The following is a 22,475-nucleotide window of genomic DNA, read 5'->3' on the forward strand; positions in this document are numbered from 1 at the left end:
ATTACCCGATCACTTCCCAATTGCTGTGCGAGCGCTGTGAGCTGTTTGCGTACTCTGCTGTTCGTTGTTCTGACGGACGCGTCAGCGGTCTAGTCGCGCTCAATCAAAATGTAATATGGTTCAAATGGCTCTGAGCACTATGGGACTCAACTGCTGAGGTCATTAGTCCCCTAGAACTTAGAACTAGTTAAACCTAACTAACCTAAGGACATCACAAACATCCATGCCCGAGGCAGGATTCGAACCTGCGACCGTAGCGATCTTGCGGTTCCAGACTGCAGCGCCTTTAACCGCACGGCCACTTTGGCCGGCAAAATGTAATATGGTTCCTGAACTGTACTTGCTGTACGGCGCCGGCCGAAGTGGCCGTGCGGTTAAAGGCGCTGCAGTCTGGAACCACGAGACCGCTACGGTCGCAGGTTCGAATCCTGCCTCGGGCATGGATGTTTGTGATGTCCTTAGGTTAGTTAGGTTTAACTAGTTCTAAGTTCTAGGGGACTAATGACCTCAGCAGTTAAGTCCCATAGTGCTCAGAGCCATTTGAACCATTTGCTGTACGGCAGCGGATAAAATAAACATAAAACTGGATCGTGTTAACACATTCTTCTGTCCAAAGACAACAGAAACGAACACACGGAAAATAACTTTTCTTTTATGGCCTAAAAATTCAGCAGAGCGTGTAGGGGACAACGTATTTTTGTTACTCATTCGCTTTTAATATGTTCTTTTACACGAAACCGTTTGAAAATGAAAATAAATAAGTTGTATTACGATCCAAAAATTGAAGCGAACGTGTCATACATCAGAAATTAATAAGTACTTTTACAGAGATGCGTTCAAAATTAAAATTACAATGTCGTTTTACGATCTAATAACTTGAATGTGTAACAGATTAAAAAAAAAACACACATTCGATACTGATACGTGAATATAGGAAAGCGTAAGAAATGAAAATGTAACAGAGATTTCGGTAGACAGACTAAATACAAACCAACAAACACAGAACTGGAGTGCTATCACATAATTTTACAGACTAGTGTGGAAAAATCAAATTTGTTTTATAATCTAATAGTTAACGTGTAAAGCATTAGAGTCTGTGTAGCTAGATGCTGCATATTAAGTGTACACAATACCTTTAATCGATGTAAGGGCTGAACTTTTTTGTACTGAAACTACTGCTCTCACCATAACTCTCTCTGACGGTATCAGCAAAGATTTACGTACTTATCGACAGAACTGAACTACATTACTTATTAACACTTTTTCATCTGAGCGTTCTCTCCGACAACGTATATTTCCACAATAACTACACATTTCAGCAGACGCCAAGAATACGCATCAGTTGTAATATACTACAGTATCAGTATGACTTGACTGTACAGCTCCGAGCGGTGCACGTAAACGAGGTTTAGTTCCGCGTTCTGCCATCGGCAATTGTAAAATAAACAGGTAATTCGTAGTCTCTAAATCTAATGAATGTGGTCTCACTTATAATAAAAATCACATTATAATCTTAAATTTTTAAAACTAGTATCAATAAATAAACAAATTCACCAGTCAGCAAAGTTTGCGTCTGATTTGACGGCAGAAAACTCGTTGATCATATCTTCATACGAGGCGTGTTTTTTAAGTAAGTACCGTTTTGAAATTAAAAAAAGACGTGCTAAGATATCTCAATAATTTTATTTTTACATGAAAGCCTGTAGCTTAATCTAATTTTCTACATAATTTCCGTCAATATTGAGGCACTTGTCATAACGTTGTACCAGTTTTTTATTACCCTCCTCATAGAAGTGTGCCGCCTGACTTGTTAACCACTGCATCACCACTGTTTTGATTTCGTCATCGTCTTGAAGACGCTGACCGCCCATGTGTTGCTTCAAGTGCAGGAACAGATGGTAGTCACTGGGCGCAAGATCGGTGCTGTACGGAGGATGATTTAGAGTTTCGAAAAGATATGGTGAGATCTTTGGTGTTTTTCGCCACATGCGGACGGGCATTGTCCTGCAGTAATACGATGCTCTTGCTCAACTTCCATGGACTGTTGCTGTGATTCTGGTGTGACGTAGGCCACCCATGTTTCATCGCCCGTAACAATTTGGCTTAAGAAATCATCAGCGTCGTTGTAGTACCGCTCAAGGAAAGTCAATTCACTGTCTAAACGTTTGGTTTTGTGCACATCAGTCAACATTTTCGGTACGGTACCGAAAGTGCGCACAATTTTCGGTAATTCAAGTGCTCGGTCACAATGCCATACAAAACACTACGAGAAACATTAGAAAAGTCATCCCGCAAGGAGGAAAACGTAAAGCATCTGTTTTCTCTCACCTTATTGTCCACTTCCTGCACCAAACTTCCATTAACGACCAAAGGGCGCCCACTCCGTTGTTCATCATGCACATTTGAGCGGCCATTTTTAAATGTTCTCACCCACTTTCTTACCATTCCATCACTCATAATGTTTTCTCCGTAAACTGCACAGATCTCACGACAAATATCGATCGCTTTTAGGCCTTTGGCACTAAGAAATCTTATAACAGCCCGTACTTCACAGTCGGCGGGACTCACGATTTGCGGAGGCATCTTAAACACTCAGTACACAACGTAAACAAGGAAGAATCAGACTGTAATGGCGTCAGTGCGTAGATTAAGGTACAGGCTTTCATCTAAAAATAAAGTTATTGAGATATCTTAGCACGTCTTTTTTTAATTTCAAGACGGTACTTAAAAAAACACGTCTCGTAGTTCAGACGGTTTCAGTTAGGAGGTCGGCTTCGATGTGAAGAATGGACAAGGCGTTCAATCTCTCCTCAGACAACGTAGAACGTAGGTACGATTTCAGTCTTTTAAGAGCGGGAAACGAGCGTTCTGCTCAACAATTTGTAAGCGCCATACGTAGAAATATTCTAAGGGCAATGTCAACATTCGGAAACCTCTCTTTTCGTAAAAATTTACTCCTTTCGACTGGTAGATCAGTAATTTCAGAAGATTTCAAATTTACTAGGGAAGGAAGGCTCTAATTCTGTGTCGTATGACGCTTGGAGTTTTGCTGCACGTTCAGCAATATCGTCAGGTGAACTGTTCTTACGGTTGCTGAAAACTGTGAAGGAGTCCAATAGTGTTCTATAGCTTTCCTTCCTCCTCACTAATTCGGCGTACAAGTTGTCGAGTTCTGGGAGAAATGTTTCGACTCCAAATTTTTCCCTTCCAGTCAGAAAAACTTCTTCTGAGTCCGCTTCTTCGTCATCACGAAGTTTGCGTTTTCGTGGTCTTTTATCAATATCTATATCAATCACAATCTCCATGGCTATATTTTCATAGTAGTCGAACATGCCACGAATAGATGCAATAAATCCTACAAGTGATTCATATAATTCACGCACTATTTTAGTATCAATATTTACACTTTGCAATTTCAGATTTACACTATCAAATCTCTGGAGTATGTCCTTCCATCCATGAATACTATTTCTAGATTGCTGAGTTGTTTCAATAAAGCTGAAGCCTCATCTCGCACAAGTAGTTTTTCTAATGTATTATTGGCAATATGTGATGTCGCCCAGCCAGTTTTCACGCTTCTTCTCTTGCTAACCAAGGCGCCGCTCCTACACCCTGCCTAGTGGGCCTACATGTAAATCCACCACTGCTACTACGGCGTGTTTGTTGCACATTAAGCTAACCGAACATCATAAGGTTAAATTTTAGCGCGAAAAAATTATGACCATAAAAAATTATGATCATTCTTTATTGAACAGTCCTCGTACAAAATAGCAGACTTTTAGGTGCGGAATCGAGAAACTAACCCAGCGTTGGGTTAAGTACGTAGGAGTGATTAATACGTATTCTGTTTACCTCAAATGAAAAGCCGGCCGGAGTGGCCGTGCGGTTCTAGGCGCTACAGTCTGGAGCCGAGCGACCACTACGGTCGCAGGTTCGAATCCTGCCTCGGGCATGGATTTGTGTGATGTCCTTAGGTTAGTTAGGTTTAATTAGTTCTAAGTTCTAGGCGACTGATGATCTCAGAAGTTAAGTCACATAGTGCTCAGAGCCATTTGAACCATTTTCAAATGAAAAGGTTTATCACAGTTGAAAGCGATATTAACTTTTCCATGAGAATCAGCAAAATGAGCCATTCAGTAAGATCCAATTGTGCTGATAACTTCCATGCTCCTGATTTAGGAGACACAGTAATTTAATGCGTGGATTGGCCGATATAATTACGGAAAAGCATAAACGAGATTTAACAAAAGAGAGAAAAACTCAGGCTGTGAGAACTGTCATGTTTAGAGGTGGTCAGATTTTAGCTGACTGATCTCAACGGTGCCCACCTTCACTCCCCTGCAGTGAGCCGGTCGTGCTACGCGTCACAAGGAACCCCGAGAAAGGCCCGGCGAAGCCCTTGCGGTGCACCTGCCGGAGTTCTTGTACGAAGATAACACTCAAGTTACGCCGTCTCACACTTAATTACTATACAGCGGAAATCAGTACCAAGTACCAAGTAATACGAAAATGACGTACGTGGAGCATAGAGAAACGAATATCCTTACCCCTAGTACATACCCTTCAGTTCACAAAACAAGAACTGAACCGAAAGATTGCAACATACTTTAAGACGTTACAGACCCAAGAGAATGAAAATGCGTATATAAATAGTCAGCATGTGATCAGTAAAGACTTCGCTGCCATTTCTTCACGAAAGTAATCGTTAAACAATCGAGCAATTGTGAGGCCATCTCGTGTCTGCGGTATTAGCTGCCACAAGCTGTACTTAAAGCTAAGTTTAGAATCCGGTCCTAAGTGTAAAATAGCGGGAAATTAAAAACTCGTGTTTCCCCATTCCTGTGATGTCACAGACCGTTTGAGCTAAGTTTGAAAAGGAGTAGTCGAGTTATCCTAAGTTTAATTAAATTCTCCCATCCCTCTGACGTCACAGCTTGCGTGACTGACATCCTAAATTCTGGGACGTGTCCTAAGTTCTAAGTTCACTTGTGCTGTGGTCACATTTAGTATTTAAACAATTTCCCCCATCCCTCTGATGTACAACTTGAATGTTCAAACAATTCCCCCACCCCACTTGTGCTGTTCAAACATTTACCACATATGAAACTTCCTGGCAGATTAAAACTGTGGGCCGGACCGCGACTCGAACCCGAGACCTTGCCTTTCGCGGGCATGTGCTCTACCGACTGAGCTACCCAAGGACGACTCACGTCCCGTCCTCACAGCTTAAATTCAGCTTTAATTCTGTTTACCGCATTAGAATCCAAACAGCTGACGTTCCCTTAGTTTAAAAGACGGGCTGTTTAAAAGAATAATCTCTTGTCTTAATTCCTAGTAGACTGGCAGAATTTAAGCTGTGAGGACGGGACGTGAGTCGTCCTTGGGTAGCTCAGTCGGTAGAGCACATGCCCGCGAAAGGCAAGGTCCCGGGTTCGAGTCTCGGTCCGGCCCACAGTTTTAATCTGCCAGGAAGTTTCATATCAGCGCACACTCCGCTGTAGAGTGAAAATTTCATTCTGTTTACCACATTAGAATCCAAACAGCTGACGTTCCCTTAGTTTAAAAGACGGGCTGTTTAAAAGAATAATCTCTTGTCTTAAGTTGAAAATGGCAAGAAATGAAAAAAATCCACGTGCACTAAGTTTAACATAGTGTGAAGCCCACTGGTTGTCAGAATTAGAGCAGTTGTCTTAAGTTTAAAACTGTGTAGCTCATTGGTGCAACGTGTGTGGCTGTCAGACAGGTGCTGCTGTTGTGTGTGTGTGTGTGTGTGTGCGCGCTCGTAGCAGGCTAGGAGTGAAGGAGGTGCACTTGCCTTCTATCCGTTTAAACAGTGCCACTGGCAGAACACGTGAGGGCGGGCCTCCTGCGCTTCCCGCCGCTGCCACCGGCACCGCCACTGCCGCGCCCTCCGCGCCCAGCTGCACACAGCTTCGCGTCCAGATACATCGGCGGGGGCAGGCGACGAGCGTCAGCACTTCACGTGCTGGAGTCGGACGACTGCACACGTTTTACACTTGCTGGAGTCCAGTGCTGGATACACCGGCAGCTGGAACTCGGCGTGTCGCCGTGTGGTGCCCGCGTGCCAGGCACGTCGTTTTCTCCGCCTGGGGCGGCCAGCGCCACGTCTCGCGGCTCGACACGCAGACAGATGCGAGTCGCCTGTTGTGCGCCCCACCACAGTCGTTGCACTCTGTGATGCTGCGTAGTCCAGCACACGACACTGCTCTTACTTTATAACTAGACTTTTATGGCCTCTTAGTCGTCTGGACTTATGACGATATTAACATTCCATCGTGAGAAATCTTATTTCCAGCACCTGAAATACATTCACTTGGTAAAGTTTTTCGGTATAGAGATCCGCATACACAATAACTGCAAAGTTTTCGGGTACGAAACTCCAGTATAGTGACCACAGAGGGACTGCAAGGGTCACATTCTACTCGATATATGACAGTATTATTCCTTAACTAGGACCGATTTCTCTGGTTGTAGGTAGGCTTATGATTCGATCGATATTTGTCAATATTCGTATCGAAGCAGAGTTGGACAGCGGAAGTGAAGATCCGCTTAATAGTGCACTTTTTACATCTACATCTACATCTACATCTATACTCCGCGAGCCACCTTACGGTGTGTGGCGGAGGGTACTTATTGTACCACTATCTGATCCCCCCTTCCCTGTTCCATTCACGAATTGTGCGTGGGAAGAACGACTGCTTGTAAGTCTCCGTATTTGCTCTAATTTCTCGGATCTTTTCGTTGTGATCATTACGCGAGATATATGTGGGCGGTAGTAATATGTTGCCCATCTCTTCCCGGAATGTGCTCTCTCGTAATTTCGATAATAAACCTCTCCGTATTGCGTAACGCCTTTCTTGAAGTGTCCGCCACTGGAGCTTGTTCAGCATCTCCGTAACGCTCTCGCGTTGACTAAATGTCCCCATGACGAATCGCGCTGCTTTTCGCTGGATCATGTCTATCTCTTCTATTAATCCAACCTGGTAAGGGTCCCATACTGATGAGCAATACTCAAGAATCGGACGAACAAGCGTTTTGTAAGCTACTTCTTTCGTCGATGAGTCACATTTTCTTAGAATTCTTCCTATGAATCTCAACCTGGCGCCTGCTTTTCCCACTATTTGTTTTATGTGATCATTCCACTTCAGATCGCTCCGGATAGTAACTCCTAAGTATTTTACGGTCGTTACCGCTTCCAATGATTTACCACCTATGGCATAATCGTACTGGAATGGATTTCTGCCCCTATGTATGCGCATTATATTACATTTATCTACGTTTAGGGAAAGCTGCCAGCTGTCGCACCATGCATTAATCCTCTGCAGGTCCTCCTGGAGTACGTACGAGTCTTCTGATGTTGCTACTTTCTTGTAGACAACCGTGTCATCTGCAAATAGCCTCACGGAGCTACCGATGTTGTCAACTAAGTCATTTATGTATATTGTAAACAATAAAGGTCCTATCACGCTTCCCTGCGGTACTCCCGAAATTACCTCTACATCTGCAGATTTTGAACTGTTAAGAATGACATGTTGTGTTCTTTCTTCTAGGAAATGCAGTATAACGTCGGTTCTGCATGTCTGATGTCGATAGGTTACTGGCGGTATATGGTATGAAATGTTTATAAAATTAACCTCCAATTATGTATCAGCAATTTTGGTATTTTTCCATCATTCTGACAGAATGATCATCACCGAAAGTACCAACCTAGGTAGCGGTATCTGCTGCCTTGTGGGGTGTGGGGAGGCATATGGGTGTACAGTGTGAACTGTCTTTGATTACGGAAAGTACGCTCGTATTCTGTTTTCTGGAAGGTTGTAATACGCGAGAGTGAGACGTATTCCAAAATTCCACAGCCAACTGATGTTAGAGACATAACCCTTTAGTTGTATCAGCTAAATGACAATTTTTGAAAATGGGACTGCTTTTTTTTTTCAAGGTGTTGTGCTACCTTTTTTGTACACGATACTGTGTCACGTTCTGTGTTACATGGAATTGGACAGGCTCTCGATAGGTTGAAAGGAACTGAAACGTGCAATTTCTGAACCAGCAGACCATCTTCGCCTTTGTGGACCACATGTCAAAAGCCTGAGTGAGCATCCTTTGTGGTGCAGACGTATAGGAAGAGAATCAAAGGTTCTGGTGGACACCGACAGGGAAATGAAGCTACGGTGACTTCAGTGACGTGGCCAGCTGCGCCAGGATCCGTGCCGTCAACATCCCATCCCGATCCAGTTGGTCCCACAGATTTTCGACTGGGTTTTAATCCAGTGAATTTGGCGTCCAGGGGAATATGGTACGCTCATCCTGGTGTTTTTCGTACCAAGCACTTACACTGCGAGCTGTATGACATGTTGCATTGTTCTGGTGGTAGATGCCGCTGTGCCAAGGGTAAACAAACTGCACGCAGGTGTTGACATGGTCCCTAAGAATAGATCCATACTTGTGTTGATCCACTGTGCCCTCCAGACTGACGAGATCTCCCAGGGAATGCCACAAAAACATTTCCCATACCATAACGCTCCCTCCTCCGGCCAGAATCCTCCTGACGATTGATGCAGGGTTATACATGTGTAGGCCATATGTCCGATGGAGCATAAAACCTGATTCGTCTGCAAGGGACACCTGTCACCACTTAGTCGATGTCCAGTTGCGTGCAAGTTCCAATTCAGGCGCTCAGTCCGGAACCGCGGGACCGCTACGGTCGCAGGTTCGAGTCCTGCCTCGGGCATGGATGTGTGTGAGCTCCTTACGTTAGTTAGGTTTAAGTAGTTCTAAGTTCTAGGGGACTGATGACCACAGATGTTAAGTCCCATAGTGCTCAGAGCCATTTGAACCATTTTTTTTGCAAGTTCCAGCGTTTGTCGCTGATGAACTGTAATCGGCACGTATGTATGGACCAGGTGCCAACTGTCGAGTCAATTTTCGCTGAATGGTCGTCGAGGAGACACTGTCGGTAGCTCCTCGGTTCATCTGGCCGGTCACTGGCATCTCTGATGAAATTGTCAATTTTAGCTGGTTGTCATTAACATCAGGCGCTTTTAGTATAGTCTCAGTAGCTCATTCAGTTCAAAACTAGTCACCAAAGTATATTTAGCGCAGCTGTGTCAGATTTATAATAAACTAATCGTGAAACAAAAGGGTTGCTGGTCCTACATCAAAAAATGTCGAAATAGCAAGTTGCACGTCTGTTCGCCTGTACAGTCTCCGCAGTTGTCATCCACCCCCATCGTCGATGGCCCTCGGTAGACCACAGCTGCCCCAGCACCATTTTTGGGTAGTGCCGCTTTACAGTGCACAGTATACTTTAACCACAATGTCCGGTAAACAGTTTACAATATTAGCCACTTCAGAAATGCTTCCAAACTTGGCCCAAGAGCCAATGATGGTGCCGTTTTGGACGTCACGTAAGTCGCTTTGTTTCCACATTACTGTCACGACTGCACTGTCTTCCACATCCCGCTGTCACACTTTATATACCGTCCACTGCCAGTGGTGCCACCTGGTTTCTGCACGCTGGCGTCGAACATAAACGGTGGCCATATTAATGTGACTGGACCTTGTACATTTGGATGAAAAGTCTTCTATTGAATCCAATGTCCGCACACAAGATGAGAATTCCAAACTTACTACACAGATGTGGCAATGATTTAATGCCACCCAACAGACCTTAGGTACACATTTTAAAGTAAAATTAGCAAAGCAGTAATGCATTGGTCTGCTGGAGAAACGTTTATAAGCACTGTATAGGCACCAAACATTTTCTTCAGAACATAGATGGAGCTACTCGACAGGGAACACGTAACTCCATCTCAGAATATCTACACTATATAGGTTGAGGATGCTATGGGTACAGTAATTTGTCATCGATATGAAGTTTTCTTAATGCTCAAAATAGAGTAATGGGGGGTGGATGGTCGCCAAATGATAAGTCGCTTGTGCGGAATCACGTTCTCAAGCCAGCCCCGAGTGAGCAACAGTTGGAAGTGGTTGAAGGATTGTTAAACAAAGAGTAAGTGACAAGGTATCGGACCTCCACGTGTAGGTCGAAGGTGCGCCTAGCCTGTAGAGCACGATGGGCGGTGATGTGTGGCAGGTCTTGTGACACACAGTACAATACTGGTGCAGGTACAATTTTTTCAGCACATATTGTTGAGCGTGGGGCTCCATAGCAGACGTCCTCTGTGGGATGCGACAACACGTCATTTACGACTACAGTGGGCTCAGAATCGCGTAAATTAGACCTCGGATGAATGGAAACGAGTCATCTGTTTGGATGAGTCACATTTTTTGTTACAACAGTTCAGTGGTCGTGTCTGGATAGACTGTAATGCAGATGAATGACTGCTCGAAAAATCACACGCCACAGATGCTGACTGATGGGGGCAGCATTTTGCTACGGAGTACATTTAATTGGGGTTTCCGTGGGACCTGTGGTAATAATTGAAGGCACCACTACAGGTACGGACTGTGTGAACATCATTCTGGATCAACTGCATCCCTTCCTGTCAGCCATATCGTCTTCCAGCGGGATGGCTGTCCATCTCATTATGCTACAGTGTTTTGAGGAGCACGATAGCGAACTAAGTTTGGTGTCTCGGCCCCCACATTTGCCTGATCTGAGCCCACCAGTGGAACACATTTGGGACACTAGTGAGCGCCAGCTACTCACCCACTCACTGCCAACCCATAATTTATGGGGCTTGTGAAATTTTTACGTAGACATTTGGTCTCGGAAACTACCGCGGCTTTGTAGAATCTGTGCCACACAGAACTGCTTCGGTATTGTGTTCCAAAGGTGAACCGACACGCTAATAAACGGGTGGTCATAATGTGTAAGCTCATCAGTGCGTTGACAGACAACGTGTGTGGATGATGAAGTGCAGTGTGGCTGTTGCAGGGCTGGACTGCGTGACGGGGGACAACTTCTTCGACGTGCTGGACAACGGCGCTCTGCTGTGCAGGTTAGCCAGGCTCATCCACGAACGTGCCCAGGCACTCGCCGATCGAGGTGACATCAGCTCCACGGTAAGCGACCCGTCACACTTTCCACCCTCTAATATACATTCGCATTCTACCGTCATCGTTTATGGCTTTACACTACATAGCTCACAATCAGCTTACTAACTTCTTAGTTTGAAAGGAGACCACTCACTGGAATGCAGAAATATCGGTTTGTCTGTGAGAACTTGCTACCTTTTGGAGTTATCCTTTGAAGAATTAGAGTACGTAAACACACACACACACATTCTCGCTTCCGTCCCCACACCCTCCAGCCAACAATCCCCCCTCCTCCATCCTGACACACCTCTCAGTTCGTGTTGCCTTCAGCGAGTGCCCCTTGCCACCAGCAACAACTACACCTGCCACCCCCTACCCAGCAAACTGCCCTCCATCCGACCTGTTAGCCACGCACCCCCAGCCCCTCTCCCTGCCTCACGCCTTCTTCTCCCTCTTCCTTCCCTCTCCCCCACTGGACACTACCCCCAACACAATCAGCTTACCTGCCACAAAATATCATTGGTACTGTCGATGTGTCAGTGTAGGTGGCATTGTGTAAAGGTGTAAGTGTGTGTGTGTGTTTCTAGCTTGTCAAAGGATAACTCTGAAAGAAGCCATCAAGTTTTCCTCCTTTTGTGTGTGCCTATCGACAAATCGATGCTTCTGCTTTTCAGTACATGGTCTCCTTTGATTCTAAAGTCTTTACATTCTACAAGAACTTCCCCACAACATCTAATAAGTACTTAACATCAAATGACCTTCTAGACCCGTATTTCCTAAACTGTGTTCCTGGGATTCTACTGTCCCGTGGGACGGGAATAAGTGTTTAGAAATTTTGCCGATAATCGTTGAATGAATGTAAATTTCATTATCGACTGCTGTTGGCGTCACAAAACATCGTGTTAGAAATTTCCAATAAAATTACGCATTTCTTCCAGTTTTTATTTGGTATCAAAATACCTTATATGTGTTTCAGCCATTAACACGGTTCCTTCCTCTTATCAATGATGGTCGACAGATGTTGGAAATCATTCAATGTTGGAACAATCTAACAGTGTGGTTGCGCACTGCCTGACTGCACGTTAAATTGCTGTTCAAAATGTCATCCCTCATCTACTCATTCAGTAATGGAGTTACAACAGCCTTCACATAACTCATTTCATAATCATTATGACGAACAAGCACCACATTTGAAGAAGAATGTCTCTGAACTGCTTCTTTATGAAACCCAGGTGATCTGTACAATGCAGTTGTGTTTTCTGTACGGAATTAAGGTGCGAAAAGTCGTTTCACCGCACCTCCGTCCCTCTCAACAATTGCGATCGCTTTGGCTCTCTTTCCTCTGCAGCAGTATTGCTGATACTTTTTTCATAAATCTGATTGAAATACATCAGTAAGGATGTCTAAATTCCGGAGGTGTAATAACGTGTAACTCACAAGTAGCTACAAGTTCTTTTATCACTCGCTTCCCACGCCCGGGTTCCCGGGTTCGATTCCCGGCGGGGTCTGGGATTTTCTCTGCCTCGTGATGGCTGGGTGTTGTGTGATGTCCTTAGGTTAGTTAGGTTTAAGTAGTTCTTAGTTCCAGGGGACTAATGACCATAGATGTTAAGTCCCATAGTGCTCAGAGCCATTTGAACCATTTGTTTTATCAATTAAAATTAATCAAATCCCAATATTCGCTCTGGCATGTTGTTTCAACGTCCCGCTTGTGATCAGTACATGTGAAAAGACTGGGCTGATAAACTCATCTGAACTACAATAAATTAACATTGGGATGGCAGTAGAAATTTTGCTTCTATGATGCTTTTTTTTTTAAAGTAAGGTCTGTTTTGTTGTAGACACTAGTAGTTTGTGCGCATACCACAATGAGCGGGTGCGTCGTGTACCGGCATGCCTCGGGAACAACCGTGCTCACTTTCAGCTCTGTAGCCAACCTGTACGGTTCTGTTCTGTGCTTTCAAAATGTTTAAGACTATCAACACACCTGCCGCATGTGAGATTCACTCAGTGATATAGTTTTTGTCAACAAGGAACCTGTCTGCTGCAGATATTCATTGATAGATTTGTGAAGTGTACAGTGATACTGTTATGAGTGAAAGCAAAGTGCGTAAGTGGGTACGAGAATTCAAAGATGGCTGTGACAACGTCCACGATGAGGGCTGCTCTGGTCGTCCTTCTTTGATTTGCAGACAATTTGGTGGCTTCAGTTGAAGCGAGGATTCGTGAGAACAGGCGCTTCACAATAACAGCTCTCTCAAATGAATTTCCTGACATACCGAGATCAGTGCTTTACAACATTGGTTCTGAACACCTAAAGTTTAGGGGCTCTGCTCCCGTTGTGCCCCGAAACTCCTAACAGAGGACCACAAAAGCCAAAGATTTGAGTGTGTGATGAAGTTCTCGACTCATTATCACGAAGAAGGTGATGGCTTCTCGAGTCAGATCGTAACTGGAGACGAAGCGTGGGTTTTGCATATCGTGCCCGATTCGAAGCAACAGAGCACGGGATGGAGACACACACACTCGCCTGTAAAGGTGAAGGCCAAACTGACTCTGTCCCAGTGCAAAATCGTGGCGTCAGAGTTTTGGGATAGGCATGGTGTTTTGTTGGTCAACTTCATGCAAGGAGGAACCACTATCAATGCAGGAGCATACTGCCAAACCCTAAGAAAACTACGCAGAGTGATTCGAACCAAAGGATGCGGCATGATGACAAAGGGAATTGTCCTTCTCCATGACAATGCAAGACCTCACACTGCAGTTCAGACTCGTGATTTATTGGACAGTTTTGGCTGGGAAATTTTAGACCACCCACCCTACGGTCCTGATCTTGCACCGAGCGATTACCAACTGTTCCTCCACCTCAAATAACACCTCAGTGGCAACCGTTACAATGATAACGATGACGCGAAAGTGGCAGTGAACTCTCGATTATCGGAGCAGATGGCATGTTTTTATGAAGATGGTATTTTAAAATTGGTTTAGAGGTACGATACATGTTTGAACAAACTTGGGAACTATGTCGAAAAATACGGTGAAGTATGTACTTTCTGCAAATAAATTTACTTTTTTTAAATAACGTTTCATTGTGTTCTTATGTTCAAATGGACCTTACTTAAAAAACGCACCTCGTATATTTTATTACACTTTTACACACGAAGCAAGATGGACTGCAGACAAGTGTATTCACTACATACATTTCTGCTTTTATTTACGGGTGCCATTAGGAGACACTTTCTATTCTTTGAATATGTATTTTACAACAATGGCATGAGATGGTATTGTGTATGGGAGACTTTGCTTTGCTCAGTATTATTGGCAAACTCTACAATTAAAATGTGACACTCAATATTATTCTACAGAATAATGTCAATTAATTGTTGGAAGGTCTCCCAACACAGAGAAACAAAACAGAACATCATCCATTCCCCAGTATTAATCAATTTTCATTTGCTCGTAACTGTACTGTAGAAGTTGGCAGAATATGTCGGAACCAAATTTGGCGACTTGAATTGTACCCACTTGCACTCGTACTTTGTACAATACTCAGTGCTTTATAATGGATTTCTGAGTTTTTGAATATTGTACTTGTGACTAATATCCAAAAACTCATGAATTTGCAAACAAAACTGAATTATTGCTAAGGAAACAAGAAAAAAATAAAGCATCAAATACTTTACCAAAATTCTGTGTGCAACCTACTTAACACACAATTGTTTGGAAAATGACTTTTTAAATGATACATTTATATATAATACACAGTCAATTAATGTGACCACTGCCTATGTTCGACCACCCACAGTCAGCAGTAAACTTTTCACGTGCCACCTTGGTTAAGGTATACCATGCATGGTAAAATGGCTCCATCCAAAACTGGCACCGAGGCAACTGTGGTGCACCACAGGACATGGATGACAAGAATGAACAACACCCACCTGCAGAGATGTGTATGGGCAAATAGATGTGCTACAGTTGAGTAACTGATCACCCAGATAAAACAATGTTCTACAACAGTGTCTCTTCAACAACTGTTGCTGCGTATGTGCCTTCACCATTGGTGCCTGGTTCGTGCACCCGTGCCGATTGTTGTTCATTAGAGAGCAGAGGGTGTAATTTGCACACCGGTACTGCATTTGGATGTCCACTAAGTGGTGACAGGTGGCCTTTTCAGATGAATCACATTTTATGCTCCATCTGACAAGTGGCCATTGGTGTGTATGGTGTGAAGCATCTAAATGCAAACACCCAGGCTGGAAGAGGAGGTGGTGATAGGAGAAATGTTTTTGTGGCATTCCTGGGGTGATCTTGCCATTCTGGAAGGCAAAATGGATCAACATAAGAATGCATCTGTCCTAGGGGACCGTGCCGACCTCCACGTGCAGTTTGTTTTTCCTCAGAACTATGGCATATAGGACAATGTCAATGCAATGTCTTGCACAGCTTGCATTGTATGTACACAGGTTGAAGAGCACCAGGATGAATTTACTGTAGTCCCCTGCTCATCAAACTCCCCAGATTTAATCCCAGTCAAGAATCTGTGGGACCAGCTGGACCGGGCTGTTCACACAGTGGAACCTCAACTGAGAAACCTAGCACAGCTGGCCGCAGTACTGGTATCAGCTTGGCTCCACATCCCTGATGGTGCCTTCCAGAACCTCACTGACACTCTTCCTGCACGTTTCCCAGCAGTACATGTTGCGAAAGGTGTTCGTCCGGGCTTTCGATAGGTGCACCCGTTAAGGTGACCAGATGGTGTATTTCATAATTATCTACTGCTGAGCTTCCGATGGTGGAAGTACCCGAATCGAATCTTCAAGAAGAATCGAGTCAGCGAGGAATGAAAAAGGGAAACAGTTGATCCGCATTTTAATTCTTCACATATAAAATTGGATTTACTGTTGAAATGACAACACACGTAACAAGGCATGATAAATTTTGTATTCTACAGTTGGGTTTTTACATTGGTTTGATCATGCAAGTGATCAGGCTTAAGTCCAGAGAAAGCTATCGGTGGCATGCATTGTTCTGAATTTGACCCTAACATGTCTTGGTTCACTTGGCATCCACTGTCAAATATTTCTGACAGCTGCCAAACTCAGTAATCTACCAGATGTGGCACCATCTGACTAAGTCATGTTGTATATGTCAGTTGAGAAATAAATCATGTAATGGATGTGTTTCAGTCTTTATGTGTCTGTGGTGGACATTCATGAAATTTGTTATTTCCATTTGTAATTTATACCACAGCTGGTGAAGCAGGCGCACACCTGAATGGTTACCACTAAAAGAAATACTTAGCAACGTTTCCTCTAAAATGTGTTCACCATGCAGAGGCTATGTTCTTCCTCTGCTTCCTGTGCTCCCTCAAGGCCAAACCTCAATTCAGCATCGATAAATCAAAGCCCTATGTACTTTTGTAAATATATTATTTAAAGCTTAAGGAAGGCATTCCAACAGAATTTTTTTTATTTTTACAGAATTTGTATATTGCTCAAAAGTATCCTCGGATTCACGGCTAAAGAGAGGAATGAAATGAAACGGTCACACGGCACTCATGGTCGAGAGACCCTGCCTGGAGTAGTCCAGCCGGGGATTTGCAAGTCTTTTCATGTGATGCCACTTAGGTGACTTGCAGGTCGACAATGATGAAATGACGATAAGGACAACAAAACACACAGTTGTGAGCAGAGAAAATCCCCAACCTGGCCAGGAAAGAAACCTCAGCCTGCTGCATGGCAGACACATTGACTGCTCAGCTAAGGAGGGAACTTTGAGGGCACTTCCACCACTCAAAGTTGTGGTACTTCAACTGATAAGTCTACTACTGAAGAAGAAAATGATACAAAAACTGGGCTTTCTTCAACAGATAATATCAAAGAATGTGTGTCCCATACAAACAAACCTAAATGAAGAATTATGAAAGGTGCATAAATTTTAATTCACATGTCAGATGCTTCTGTTGCAGTGTGTTTTATGTCAGACAAAACTTGCAAACAGTTCTTTGATCTCAGCTAAACTTTGTAGGAAGCTAGGAACAATACATGCTGATCACAAAGAAAAAGATATTCTCTTTTCACTTTTTGAAAAGAGAGCACGACTCAATAGAAAAGCCAAATATCAGATAATTACTTCTGCAAAAACTGAAAATGAAAATATAATCAAAGTATCTTAGTGTGTATCTTACTGTACTGTGCCTAATGGTGACACTCATTCAGTTGGGAAAAAAATTCATTAAGTTGTGTAAAAGACATAAGACAATGCAGTACAGTTATCTAATAATACTGTTTCAGTCTAATAAAACTGTTTCGTGATGAATCGAAGATCTTTCCCCTGCCATAGAGAAAGAGTTAATTTTTAGATTTGGGATTTACAGTGAATATACACTGCAAATGGCAGATGTCACAGGACTAGCTGTACCAGTAATATTTGTTTGTTAAATATTTGATAAATGTATTGAAGACAAGTTACTCATGAGTGCATATTTATGTGAAAAAACAGCAGAAGAAGTTATATGCAATTGTATTAATGATTACCTTATAAATCATGAGGTGGGTTGGGACAAGCGTATTGATATTTTCGCAGATGGTGCTATAGGCACGGTAGCCGAAACAAAGAGAACTATACCGTGTATACTGCAGGTAGCTACAAGGGCCACCAGTAGTCATTGTATTCTGCATAGGCAAGCTCTAGAAACAAAAAGAAAGCCTATAGGTTTAAACTATAGTTATGTATGAAGCAGTCAAGATGATGAACTATGTAAAATTTCGACCGCTGCAGGACAAAGTGTTTAAAATTTTGTGTGACAAAATGGGTGGTAAACATGATGCACTTTTACTACTTACAGAAGTGGGATGGCTATCCAGAGAAAAAGTGCTATTGAGGCTTTAGTAACTTCATAATGAATAGTGGGCCCTTCTTTAATGCACAAAATAATTCAGTACAAAAATCTATTGAATTTTTAAGATGTCCTTTATGGTTGTTGCATATTTGGCTGACATTTTTACAAAGTGCAATGGGATTCTCTTGTCATTGCAAGGAAAGTGTGATACAGTTTTTAATACAAGACACAAAATTGTATATTATGAGAGAAAATTGCAATTTTCGATTTCTTCCTTTCAAGGAAACAATTTTAATTGCTTTCTCACTTTACAAGAATGTCTGACTGAAAGCTGTTTTAAAATAAATGAAGTTTCTAAACTATTTATAGAGCACTTACATGACTTGGGAAAAACTCTTCTGTGATATTTTCCAAAGATTAGTGAGACTAATTCTCATTTCAAAATCCGTTTTGTAAAATAACTAAGCTGACAGGCTTAAGTGTAAGGGATTACAAAAAATGAAATGACTTAATAAGTGACTCTTATTTAAAGGCTTTATGTAATTTCTGGGCACATTTATCAGAAGACTATTTGAGTTTATCAAAATGAGCTATTATTGTTTTACTTCCATTTACCACAACATATATGTGGTGCAGGATTTTCTAAATATGCTGCAATGAAGATGAAGTTCAGAACAGGCTTGATGCCACACCATATATTAGAATTCAGCTCTGTACTATTGCTTATGATATCAAGAAGATTTGTAATTTAAGGATCCAATGTCACAGATGCCATTGAAAACTTCATTCCACTTCTTTGTAATGAGTTAAGGAAGCAAATAAAATAATTACTAAATATATTTCAAATAAATAATTTATTTTTCTTAGTTTTTTTAAAAAAGTTATGATTTCTGTATTATTAGTTGATTTAAAATTGAAATAATCATCGAATAAATCAAGTTTTCTCATTTTAAAGCTGTATTAGTTTTATTAACTTTCTAAATAAATAAGATGCTCCATCACAATATCAGTATTCACAAAATGTTCCACCAGAAGAAACGTTTGGGAAACCCTGTTCTGTACAAAAACCAGTCATGTTTCTACAAGAATCGCAGCACAATGACTGCTCAGATAAAAGTGAAAGGTGAAATAAAATGGTCCATGGGCAAACAAGAGGCGACTATTATGTGCATATTGAACTTCAACAAAGCTTTCAGGACTGTATAATTTGACATTTGATGGGAAGTATTCAGAAAGTTTGAAAAAATAAAGTTACATAATTGTTATTTGTGTTAGGTGCATATCAGAAGTCCTGATACGCACTGGAATCCCCATTACATAGTACCACAGCATGCTGTGAGAGGAGCCAATGCAAAATGGCACAGCCCATGTATAAACTGGAGTATTGTGCGGTAAATCATTCTCTGCAGTTGAAGGGGAACAATACTGCAAACAATCCGTGCTGAGTTGATAGTGTACGAAAACAATACACCAACATAGACACAGTAGTTAGGTGTTGCAGATATTTCATGTGCTGTCAGACAAGTCTGAATGACAAAGAATGAATTGGCAGTCTTTCACTGTTAAGAAATGAGAATCACAAGAGAAGGGGAAGCCTTGGTACTCGAAGACTGAGCTAAGTGGGGCAAAAGAGGAAAAAGTGAAAATCTGTCATGGAGCAGTTTTCAACATGTTACACCACATTTTGAACATGACAAATGTCACCACCTTTGGGTTCCGCAACTGCTCACACTTGTTCCAAAAGACTGCCGAACCGAGGCAGCAATGTATATTTGCAGCTGTGTCAGACGTATCCAGGTGACTTCTTTAGCCACCTAATTACTGTTAATCAGTGTTGGGTGTAGCACTAGGACCCCAAGGCAAAGGAGCAAAATGAGCAATGGAAAATTTGGACCACCGAAAAATCCAAAGATGCAACTGTCATTGGGCAAGGTGACGCTGAGTTATTTCTATGACTGTCATGATGTGGAGTTAACAGATTCAGCTCATGAGGGGAAACTGGGTGTAGCACTATGACCCCAAGGCAAAGGAGCAAAGTGAGCAATGGAAAATCTGGACCACTGAAAAATCCAAAGATGCAACTGTCATTGGGCAAGGTGACGCTGAGTTATTTCTATGACTGTCATGATGTGGTGTTAACAGATTCAGCTCATGAGGGGAAACTGTCATAATAGTGCACAGCCAAAATCTCCTAACAACTTTAAGGGGAGCTATCAATACAAAGCTGTTTGAAAGTATGGTTTTACACCATGACAGTGTCTCAGCTCAGTCTGCAAAAGACAGTCCAAAATACTACTTCCTTAAGCGATCAAATTTTTGCCTCATCCCACTCACCAAATTCTCATGACATGGCATACAGTTACTTTGCCCTCTCTATCGGGTGAAGAAATCGTTGTGTGACAGGAATTTCCAGAATGGCAAGATGATTTTTTTCTGGTCAATATGCAGACTCCTACAGTCAAGGTCTCTGCCAAGCCAGCCACCATTGGTAAAAAGTTGTCATGTTGAAGGGTGACTTTTTCAAGAAGTTTAATAACATCACCAAGACTGTCACAGGCTGATTTTTCTAGAGGTCAATTTTTTTAGGTGAAAATTAAATATTTCACAGTACCTCTCATACTTTTGAAATTAACAATCCAAAATCTTTCCTCATTTGTGGGTTCAGTGGTATTTGCCATGACTAGCATTCCCCCAACATTGTGTAATGATCAGAGCAAAAAGGTCAGAATGGGGAGATGTATATCAGGGGTCCCTCAAGGATCAGTACTTAGTCCTTCATCTTTGTCATTACATGTTAATGCTGTGTCAACTGTTCTCTCTTATTGCAAGTATCACCTATGAGCTGATGATCTCCAGTTATACCTAAATTCAAGTGTTCACAGACATCCAGCATGTAAACAGTGACTTACTTGCCTTATTATAATGGACAAAGATGATGTGTTTGAAACTTAAACCATCTAAACACATACAATTCTGACAGTCACAAAAAACGTATACCCTCTCAGTTCAGAGGCTTTTTTTGGTCCCTAATCCTGTATGGTTCAGTAATATCTATTTGTTTCTCTGCTAAGAATTTGGGGACATCATGTAGAATAGATTGAACACACAACTTGAGTTGTTAAGATAATGTCAGCATTTCTCTTTGTGTTGCAGAAATATAAAAACGAACTCCCTCTTGAGCTAAAAATAAAGAAAATAATTCCAATAATAAATTAACAGCACCAGTTTGCTTTTGTTCTACATTTCATTCTGATGCTGTTCATTTATTACAATGTTGTTCTACCAAGAACCGACGGAAGGTTCTGTTAGCAAAATTATTCCAGTTTTTGATTATGGTAATGTCATTCTTCAAGGATTTTGATAAGAGAGTTCACATTGGGTGAGACTGAAATGAGTGCTTTGGGGTGCATTACTTTTGTGATGTTTGGTTTTTCAACTGCACAACTCCTGCCTTTGAAGAACTATCACTGCTATGTGAAGAGAACATCATAGCCTCTACTTGCACTGCCATTTGCTCAGTCATTGTATTCCCTCTTATTTATTGTCAGTTCTAGTACCATAACATTAACAGCATTGCAGAGATACCAGTTCTCAATAAAGGAAAAGCCTTTCTACACTGCAGCATGACACAGCCACCATTTCAGAATAATTTTCCACCTCAGGAACATGGTTTTGGAGTGGTTTTCATCCCAACCTCAGAGAAATTCTCCTTTCCAACTTTACAAGACAGTTAATGTCCCATGATCTGTAACATAGCTAGCTTGTCCACTTAATTGTCTGAAACTCTCACAAGTCAACCAATAGCTGCCCCCTCACCTGTCCTTTACCGCAGAGACCTCTACTGAAACAGTCTGCTCTTCCTTAACAGTAATAATAACAGTAACTGCCACTGTCTTTTCAATCTTGTCTGTCATTATCTCTCCTGTTCCTGATCATATTAAACATGATCACAAATGCAAAACTAAATAATTTCACTGTTATTCTTAATATCTGCTATTATTATTGCTATCTTTAATTAGTATTTAGGTGCTAAACACCACAGTGTCATTATGACCCAAACAAATCTTGAAGTCTACTATTATTACTGTAATACAAATTTTAATCATTATTTGAACACTGAAGACCATAATGCCATTCTGCTTATGAAAAATAAATCTGTGAAATTATTGGAATTAAAATCAAATTTTTAGTGTATCAAAAGCAAAATCAACTGAAAAAACTAATAAACTGCAACAGAATTGCTGACCAGTACTTAATTGAGGATGTGAAATGTTTATTATTGCTGACAGACAAATATAAAAGAAAAAGTGATGATGCAATTCTACCTTTCACAACTACTAGTTTCCTCCTTGGGGAGGAGAGAGGGCTAGGTTGGAGGAGGTTAGAAAGAAAGACCAAGTCACTCACACCCCAACATAAGTAACCTGTAGTGGAAGTTGAGGGTAGCCAAAGTAACCTAGCTATGGGAAAGACAGATGCCATAATCAGGTTTTGTTGGAAACTTCCTAAAGAAGATTAATTTACACATGAAACAAGTCACTTGCAAGACCCCATATCATCTATTCTTGAGTATTGTGTCATTCTGAGACCCTTACCAGTTTGTATGAATGGA

The 22,475-nt window shown here is 41.9% G+C and overlaps 1 protein-coding gene across 1 annotated transcript in view; it reads left to right on the top strand.

Moving 5' to 3' along the window:
- The window catches only part of LOC124622285, a 285,108-nt gene that overhangs the window by 188,585 nt on the left and 74,048 nt on the right, over positions 1–22,475 (top strand). The window contains exon 3 of the mRNA XM_047147952.1: positions 10,922–11,049. Within this exon, the coding sequence (XP_047003908.1) occupies positions 10,922–11,049 (128 nt within the window). The remainder of the gene's footprint in view (positions 1–10,921; positions 11,050–22,475) is intronic.

Source organism: Schistocerca americana, chromosome 7 (genome assembly GCF_021461395.2).
Source record: "Schistocerca americana isolate TAMUIC-IGC-003095 chromosome 7, iqSchAmer2.1, whole genome shotgun sequence".
In the NCBI taxonomy this organism is placed as follows: domain Eukaryota; kingdom Metazoa; phylum Arthropoda; class Insecta; order Orthoptera; family Acrididae; genus Schistocerca; species Schistocerca americana.